Raw genomic sequence first — 9,883 nt, forward strand, 5'->3', positions numbered from 1 at the left:
TGACCCAGGTCAGCATCTGGTTGGGCCTCAAGTCAGTCCTCAGTTGGGCATCAGAGGCTTCTATGTGGCAGCGTGGGTCAGCCTAGCTTGTCCCAGGGAGGAAGATAAAGTCGGGTTCTGGAAGCAGGCTGACTTGGATGATGGATTCTTGATTTTACGACCCTGGGTAAGAGGCCTAACCTCTCTGGGTTCCCTCATCCTTGGACAACTTCCTTTGAGAAGTAAAGAGGAGACCATATGCCTCATACTTAGTGGCTGCTCAATAAATACAGGCTATTATCATATACAGAAAAATCACAAAATAAACAAAATCACAAAGTAAGAAAAAAAGAAAAGTAAAAGTAAATAATAACCCCTCAAATCTACTGTTTTCACACCTATTATATCTCTTTCCTAACGGTCTTCTATGCATACAGCTACATGTAAACATACGTGTTTAGACATGTTTTTAAATCAACACAGGATCACGCTGTACATAGCTTTTCCAATGCTTTTTTCATACTTAAAATGATATCACGAACATCTCTCCCTACCAGTAAAAATAGTCTGATATCACCATTTTCAACACATTTATCACATCGACTGTGAGATGTACAATAATTTATTTCATCAACTCCCTGATTCTAGACGTTTAGGAGGTTCCAACTTTCTACTATCACAAGTTCTTGCTTCATTTGAAATGGAACCAAATGAAACAAAATGTTGCTCCAGCTCCTGAATCACAGCTTCTCCATGAGACGAGATAGAACATCCTGTGTTCGTTGGTATTTGAACTTGGACAGCCTCTTAATCCCAGCCCGTCAGTCTGATAAATGTTGGTCGGGATCCTGACACAACACCTCCCCTGGCGAATAAGGGAGGCATTGTTCACAATCCATTCCAGGCAAAGGCTCGCTGTGAGATTAAAATACAGGTCGAAACTGAAGGCAAGAAGGAACCCAGGCATCAAGAGGTCTGAGCCACCACATTAGCCCCGGGCTTTTTATCCTCCCTCCAGCTACCGACCTGATCGGCACCCCTCCACGGCCTCTCCATGCCTAGTGATGACCCATAAAACAGGAAGAGGGAGACTAAGGGGACAACAACTCCATAGGGTACTTGCCTGTCCCCAAGTCTTTATCCCAATCCTACACAAAGCATGCATTTTCCCTGTGTATGAAGCCTTGGGCTGCTGGGTCAAGTTCAGAAAGAAGGAAGAATATCCATTCTCATTTGTGTCTCCAGCTGGGGTCCAGCTCTCACCAGGGTGGGAGGCAGCCAGAGACTCTGCTCTATGAGCCTGGAGAGGTGGCAGCCCGCTGGGCACCTGATGATGTGCTGACAGGGGCCAGCTGTGAGGCCCAAGGCCACCTTCACCACCATTCACTGACATTTTCAAAAGTGGACAAATGGATTTTTAACCAGTTTTCAGAGCTCGTTTGCCTAGATCAGTGGAATTCAATGTAGTTCCACGGAGGGACAGGGAGGGAGAGTGAATTTCATTCAGCTCAGTTAGGTGGGTGTCCTGTAGGGTCTCATCTCCTGCTCCCCGCACAAGAACGCAGGCTATGGCGAGTCCAAAAAGGAACACCCACGAAGCCACGGATGGGGGGTTCATGCCACTATAGTCTCACTGGTAGCTGGGTTGGAGATACAGGAAGCAGGCTCCATGCAGTGTGCAATCCACCGTCCGCTTCTCTGCCAACCAACCAACCCCCTAGCGTAGCCACGGCAGTTATATTAGTGGCCAATGGCTCACAGGTTACAGCTGATGGCCAACTAGTCACAGCTGATGGCCGTCTACTACCCGAGCCAGCACCTTTCCACATGAGGCTGAGAGCCTGGAAACTGCTCTCTAGGACTCTGTCCCCACAGTGGGTGATGTTGGGATGAGAAGAAGCAGTAAGTAACCCTCTGTCTAACACAGTGTCAGAAAAAAAACGTGGCTCAAATATGGAACTGAAGACACATTCAGAGGGCTAACCAAAAGTAAACAGTCTTCCATCTGAACCCCGTGGTCCAAAACTTAAGGACTGTGTGAGCTTCTGACAAAAGCAAAGGTCCTAAGATCAGCTTTCTTAGATTTGTTTATCATCATCATCTTCATCATTATTATTATAATAATAGTAGTAGTAGTAATAAACATTTATTGAGTACTTATACTATGCTAGGCATTAAACAAAGTGCTTTAGTATTATTGTATTTATGAAGCAGATGTTATCATCATCCCCACTTGACAGATGAGGAAACTGAGGTTCACAGCTGCCCATGGTCACAGACTTGGGATCAAGCCTGGGTCTAACAGGCCCTTAAACCTGTACTCATAGTCCCTGTGCTTTCACTGAGTTCCAAGGAAACCAAGTCTAATGGGGTGACTGTTTAGTAAATAAGGTGCCTGAGATGGTCTGCAGACTTTGTTCAGACAAAAAGTCTCTGGAAAACAAACTCTTAGTTAAGTGGTGTGCAGATCTGGCTGGAGAGGAAGTGGACCAACTTGAATAAGGAGCCCCCTGCAAAGAAAAAACCAATTATCCAACTCTTGCTCTTCAATGGGGGAGCCCAGAGTGAGCCATACAACACCAGAGATCCAGGCCGATGATCCAGATTTGATGAAGGTTAGAAGGGAATGGTTTCAACACGTGCTGGCTTAGTGGTCCTGCTTTGGAGAGTAATGGCCAAGCATGGGAGAGTTTCCCAATATGGGGAACCAATGTGACCCAAACAGGTCACAGCAGAGAAACCTGGCCCCTGAAACCCTGAGACAACGCAGGCCCCTCTTCAACAGTGACATCATGTGGCTTCAAGAGGCAATGGCAGGGGGTATTCATCATATTGGACTGAGAAACTGCTGGGCTTCTGGACTATTACTGATTGGAGGTGGGGATGGTGGGGCCTAATGAGGAAGATATTGGACTTAATGATAAAAACGCAGGTGGGGGCCTGAGTGAAAAATAAAAGTGATGCCATCCTATTTACTCTTCAAGCTGGTAGAGCAGGTCAGACCGGTAACAATGAAAAAGGGACTGGGGACATTTCAACCCTTGACTGAGTTTTAATAGTTCTGCTCTCAAACTCAAATAAACCAAGGTCAGGTAAGCCAAAGATGGATTTAATTGCCAGATATCATGACCTTCCATGAGGGTCTTGAGGAACATTCCAGCACCCTCCCCCCAAAAAAAATAGGCCGTTGTGGAGCTGGTCCCTTGTAGCCAACTGTCAGGTGCACACAAAGCAAAACAGGGCTCATGGTATGAAAACTAACATGGCAATGAAAAAGGCCTCATATTCATTCAACTTCACCCCAAAACCGCCCTCCCCCGCTTAGCACACACTGCAAAAGGAAATTGGTCTCAACACCCTGAGAAAAGCTGCATGTGGAGTGTTCTCTTCCAAGGCTGTCATTCTGTTCGTAGTTCAGCTGGTCCCGAACATCTGTTATTGCTCACACGTAATCCACCCAATTAGACAGATTGGGCCTCTGAGCCAATATTCCAATGTTATACAACTTCCTGTCCCCCACAACTGTGACCGGGGCCTGACAGCAAGATTCTGAAGAGATTAAAAATCCCCCTTTGAACTGTCTGCTAATTAGTGATGGTGCGTCTTCTGGTCCTTCCAACCTCTTGCTTAATTAAGGCCAATGTTCTCTGCTCTCTTTTCTCCCTGCTCTGCCAGTTCTGCTCTTTTCAATCTGTAGAACCATGGGAAGCTATTTGTTCTGTCTGTTTTTCTGTTTCCTCATCTGCAAAATGGGGTGACTAATAATTGTGTGCACATGGAACAGTCACGGAGGGCTCCCTGCCCACAACCCCTCAGACCTGACCACCATCATGTCCCAGCATGCATTTCCCACCTGCCTGAACGTTTCCTCCAGGGCCTGAGTCAACCTGAGCACACGATATGCCCGAAATACTGGGAGTCAACGTTCCCCGGGAAGCAGCCTCTCAGCTGATGACTGATGGAAGTTGGTGTGTAAATAGGCTCTGGAGTGGGATAGCTGAGAGGCAGGTGTTCTCTACGCCCCTTGGCAGAGGACAAGCCTGAGGTGAGTTCTGCACTGACCAGCGTTTGAGGCCCGGGTGCCCACCGTGGTAACCTGCTGGGTAACAGGCACTGCAGAGGCTGCCCGCCCTCCTGTTGCTTCCCAGCTAAGAAGGGTTTTTACATTTTTAAAGAGTCCTAAGACCAAAACCAAAACAAAAGAAGCTATGTGCAACAGAGACTTTAAATGGTCCTCAAAGCCTAAACTATGTGCTATGTAGCCTTTTACAGAAAGTTTGCTGACCTCTACCCAAAATGCTTGAAGGACTCACTGACTCTCTTCACCTGTCACGTGACAGTCCCTCGTGGGATCACCTCCCGTCATCCTCACAGCCGAGGCTGGGGTGATAAATATGATTCTCATCCTACCAGAGATCACCAAGGAGAGCGTTCGGGGATGGACTTATCCAGGGCGGAGAGGGGCCTCTGGAACTGCGCCTCAGGTCCTGGGTACTTTTGGGTGTGTGTGTGGGGGAAGTCAGAGGGATCTTGGCACATTTCTACCCCTCAGAGAAGTAGCACAAATACAGCTGAAGGAGAACTTTTCAAGTCCTTGACCTTTTGTTCACCCAGGCTAGGCCCTAAGCGGAGCCTGGGTCTCCTGATCTCCATTCACGATCAGGGTTGTGTGCTCTGGGGGAAACGGGTAAATCTTTGGTAGCCATCTGTAATTACTGGCTACAAAGTCTAGCTCTGATTCCGACAGTCAGGAGGCAAAGCAAGGGCACACAGTCCTTGGAGAAGGTGTCACCACTCTCCATCTGTAGCCTCAAGCATCACAAACCCAACACATCCAGACCTTCTCCCTTGGGTCTTACACCATCTCCCTGGCTCCGGCTGGACACAGGGGAAAGGGTTTTCTTGTCTTCTAACTCATGGCTGTAGAATAATTGATACCGTAGCCCATTCCTTCCCTTCAATGCCAATCCCTTCACACTTACCTTCAGTCCGGGAAGAAGAACCTCTTTCTGGTGAATCTGGATGAGTGTGATGGCCACGAGAACCACAACGCTCAAAAGCAAGACCACCAAGGCGATGATGGCTGGAGTTCGAGAGAGGGCCTTGAGGCCTAAAATGGGAAGACCCAGGAGACACATGAGAGGAAATTAGGAACAAAGCATGGGACTTCATTGGCCCATGGGCTAAGTGCATAACTGTACATGAATCACTTGCTCTGAGACTTTAGTGAGATCCACACGTTTAAGGCAGAGCAGTAACAGGGCTCCAATACTCATTTATCTTTCCTCCAAAGAGTGGATTAAAACAGTATTTGCAGAAAGGTGTCCATAGTTTAGCTTTCTGGTATTTCCCGAAGTGTGTTACACATATTACTGGTTGTCTCTGAGATGATTTACAAGTAATGTTTGTTTCAGTGTAAATTCGAAAAACATGGGGTGATATATTCAAAATAAAAATAAAGCAGGTGATATAATATTTCATTTAAAAATAATCTCACATAAATTAGAAAATTAATACTGTAATTCAGATGTAATCAATGATTTACTTTATTTTTCAAATTAATTAATGTATTTTTTGTAGGTGTCTCCTGGCTGAAATCTTTAAATCCACAATTTACTTTAAAATTCATTACATGGTGATTTATTATTAAAGAAATGGTGACATGTCTGAAGTTCTAAAGTATTTGGGTTCCCAATAAGAACTCACAGTCATTTTTCCTGTGTCTACAATGAAGGTACAAGGTCTCACCTACATCTTCACAATTGAATGCTAACTAGACCCCACTCTGCGTGTTTCCTCCCAAATGGAAAGATACATATACAGTATCTTTACTGTATATGTAAAGATACATATACAGTATCTTTATCCATTTAAAAGCAAAAAATAAAATAAAACACATGAATAATCTTAAACTAAATATATAGAGCCTGAGTAAAGAAAATTATGTTATTCTCTATGTATTGTATAATAATATATAATATATAAAAAATAAACTATGTTTATTTATAAAATTTAAACTAATATTGCTTAACTAAATGATTAAAGCAGACATTTACTTGAGTCTTAAGAGACCAATGTGGGCTACTGAAAATTTTGTAGATAAAGTAGCAAATAGATTTTTAAAAAGAAAGAAACTAGTACTGTACTGCATTGAAATGATTCCATTTATGGGAAATTCTAAAATAGGCAGGTGACAGAAATCAGAACAGTGATGGCGCGGGGGTTGGGAACAGGGATTCATGGGACACCTGGGGGGCACTTTCTGGGGTAAAGGAAGTACTCTATATCTTAATAGGATTGTGGGTTAGATGGATGTATGCTTATGTCAAAATTCATCAAACCTTTCCAAGGCCTTTGGGGGGAAACCTGAAAATCAAAGTAAATCAGCTCCTTAGGTATAATTTCACTTGAAAAAAAAAAAAGATTCTTATAAATTGCCCTTATCCTAAAAATGTATCATTATGGAAGGCAAGAATACCCAACTTAGGTGCACAACTTAAGATCTAGCCATTTCACTATATATAAATTATACCTATTGTTTTAAAAAAGATAACAAGACAGTCAATTAAAATTTGACTATATAATATTCTTGGTAGAACTATTATGGCATAAATATAATGGTGACACAAAGTGGCTGAAATATGATGAATACTGGCATAATAGAAAGATCACTAGATTCACAGAATTCCAATATGTCTCTCACCATAGGGTATTTAAATATAATTAAAATTAAATAAAATTAAAAAAATCCCTCAGTCTCACTGGCCATAATTCAAGTGTTCAACAACCACACATGGCTGGTGGCTACCACATTGGACAGGGCAGGTATAGAACATTTCCATCATTGTGGGAAGTTCTGTTGAACAGAAATGGGGTAGATCCTGTCCTATTCCAGAACATTTACTCTAAGATCATCATGACCTATGCTTTACTCCTTTGTTACTTTCAGGAGACATTTTCCTGGAAGGAGAAAAGGGCATATGTATACCACCATGATAGAATTAGATTCAGCCCCAGTATCCAATCACATCACAATACTCACTACTCTGGGGCAGTCCTTCATGCAGGTGCATCTCAATGGCTCAGAATAGCCAACCTTTCTGTCTCATCTGATCCCTCTGCAGTATAGATGCTGCCACAGACACTTTCTAATGTCAAAAGTGGTCACTTAAGAACTTAATTTTCCTACGTTGTCACGGGGAGTGTAAACTGACACAGCATCAATGGAGGGCAACTTGTCAATGTTGATTGACAGTGATTGCAAATGTGTACGGATATCATCTGACTTACAATCCCACTTCTGGGAATTTATTCCACAGAACTAGTCCCACATGTGTAAAATGACACACACAAAGCTACTCACTGAAGCATCATTTGTGATAGCAACTGGAAGGGGGATAACCACCGTGGCGTTGAACTTCAGAGCCTCTGTAGGGGTCCTACATAACTCTTCTGTGATTCCGGATAAAAGTACATGAGCCAGCCAGGAACCAATTGATTCACAGAAGCAAACTTTTGTATCAATTTTTAAAGATTCCACATGTCAATGTCAATTTAAAGGACTCTCCCCCCTAACAAGACATAGCAGAGGCCTGATCTGCCAAGTTAAAAGGAATGTGACAAGTTTATATGTATGATGTTTGCAGTTTATGCATTAAAATTTCACAGTGTTGTGGGGAATGCCTGGAAATCAAATCAAAGCTCCTTAGGTACAACTTACCTTTAGAAAAAAAAAAAGATTTGTATAAATTGCCCCCACTACCCTAACATCATAATCTTTGGGAGATAAGAATACCCAGTTTTTTAGGGGCACGACTAAAAACCATCTGATATGTAAGCAGTCTCCTGACCGCAGCCATGCAGCTGGCATCCTAAGTCCTCCACAGCCATGTTTCAGCAGTTTTTAGGTAAAAAGCTATGATTACCTGAAGAAACCCTTGCCCCAGCAGAAAAGCCTATCACAAAGCAAAGTGGATTAGACCAGGACTCACTCATTTAGGGGACGCGCCTAGAGCTGGGCTGTCATTGATTGGACAAACACCGTAATTACAAAGTGCCTACCTGAGAGTGGAGAGGCGGGAGCCTTCTGAGCTTCCACTTGAGCAACTGCAAAAAGTGCTCCAGAGGCAGGCAGTGGGGGCAAGCTTGGAAGTGTGTGTGTGTGTGTGTGTGTGTGTGTGTGTGTGTGTGTGTGTGTGTGTAAATTCTGCAAGTGCGCCTGCAGTATCAGCGGTAACAATGCCGACCCAGGGTGGGGGGTGGGGGGTGGGGGATGGGGGACGCTGTACGCGCTGTGCTAGCAACACCACTTGGATGGAAACAGAGGAAAGATCCACGTATTTTAAAGTTCATCGCAAAATCAACAATATTCTAAAGCAAACCTTAGGTACAGTTGGGTAAGGGAAACACATGGGCCAAATTAATGGATTATACAAACCGGAAAAACCATTTAAGTGACACACACATGTTAGTCCTTGTTTAGCGTAGCTTTGATGAAAAGCATTACTTTCATCTGAGGAATGCCTGTGGTGAAAGTGCGGTGAGCTACAGAGTCTCAAACCAAAGAAGTTAAACAGTCACGGGCAGGGGACACGGGTAAGAAACTGTGGCGTGAAGCTGGGATTCTCATGCAATTAGACAAAATCATGCGGGCTACCTGCTGAGATACTAACCTGCTTGTTCACAAGGTTGACGGGTCAGCACAGTGAACATCTTTCCTTCCGGCTGCAGGTGAGAGAACACAGAATGACAATTAGTCTATGGCCCCTGACTTAAGTTAAAAAAACGTGCACACAAACCCACTTCTAACAAACCAAAACCTCACAGGGCAGGGTTGGAGGTTAGGGGTTGGTGAACCTAGAACTTCAGTGATAGACCCAAAGCTGGAGCTTAAATTCTAGTGTCACCTCGCCAGATACGAGGAAAAGAACGGCTTTGCTGAAATTTTAAACTGAAAAAAAAAAAATCAGAAATAAATCTATTTTTTCCTGCAGACTTTCCCACCCGTCCGCAATACCCAGGGGCAAAGCAAATCCTGCACCTGTTATTAACAGGCACCCACAGGGGCGGAGGCAGGGCTTTGCTTCAAAGCACAGCAGCAAGGAAGGTTTCTGTGTGTGGTCGTGGGGACCGCCCTTTCAAGATCCAGAGGGGTATCTTTAAGCCGCTGGTTGGAAACAATTGCTAGAGGGTGTCGGGGCCCCCCCAGGCGCCGGCGCTCCGGGATACGGGAGGCCCCAGTCTCCACACAGACACATCTAAGCACCCAGCGCATTTCGGGACCCGCAGAGCCGCTCGGTAAAGACACGTTCACCTCTTGGGGCATGGCAGGGACCACCTCCCCGCCTCCCGAGCATTTAGGGCTCGCGTCCATCGGTCCCCCATTCCGGACCTCCGCGAAATCCGATTCTGTTTCCTTCCCTCCCAGCTCTCAGCCTCACGAAGGTTCCCGATCCTTCCTTGGCCGCTCGAGAGCGGGGTCCACTGTCCTCACCTGTGCGCGGATGATCCGAGGAAGGCGACCGCTGCTGCCGCAGTGGTAGCAGGCAGCCAGCGTGCAGAAAGCTGCTGCGGAGGCGCCCGGGGGGGCGGGGCGGGGCGGGGCATTCGTGGCCAGGGACCGCCCCCTTGGCCGCGTCAGGGCTGAGCACCTCTTCACCTTCCCTCTTCTAGTTTTCTCCATCGCCCCAACCCAAAGTATAAGGGGGTGAGGCTTGCGAGACCTCGCCCCCCCACCCTAACCCGCCTGGCCTACCTGGGGAAGTGGGGCAGGTGTCCACTGCCTGCCTCCCTCTTCCATAGCTATCAAGTACAAGAACCTATTGATCTCTCTTCTAGTTTCCTCCGCTGTCACCCCAAGCCTAAGTGGAGGGGAATTGGGGGAGAGGGGGGCAGAGCAGAGACT

General features: G+C 45.5%; 1 protein-coding gene across 2 annotated transcripts in view; it reads right to left on the reverse strand.

The window, feature by feature from the left end:
• Window positions 1–9,568, reverse strand: part of ENTPD3 (ectonucleoside triphosphate diphosphohydrolase 3) — a 28,380-nt gene extending 18,812 nt beyond the window's left edge. The window contains exons 1-3 of one of the 2 annotated variants that reach the window (XM_019727570.2): window positions 9,473–9,568; window positions 8,652–8,703; window positions 4,962–5,089 (exon numbers count right to left, since the gene is read on the reverse strand). In XM_019727570.2, the coding sequence (XP_019583129.2) occupies window positions 4,962–5,089; window positions 8,652–8,691 (168 nt within the window). In that variant the 5' untranslated portion in view covers window positions 8,692–8,703; window positions 9,473–9,568. Of the gene's footprint in view, window positions 1–4,961; window positions 5,090–8,651; window positions 8,704–9,370; window positions 9,450–9,472 lie in introns of those variants that run through there. The other variant, XM_074312578.1, reaches the window with a different exon arrangement.
• Window positions 9,569–9,883: the final 315 nt, after the last annotated feature.

Source organism: Rhinolophus sinicus, linkage group LG10 (assembly GCF_036562045.2).
Source record: "Rhinolophus sinicus isolate RSC01 linkage group LG10, ASM3656204v1, whole genome shotgun sequence".
In the NCBI taxonomy this organism is placed as follows: domain Eukaryota; kingdom Metazoa; phylum Chordata; class Mammalia; order Chiroptera; family Rhinolophidae; genus Rhinolophus; species Rhinolophus sinicus.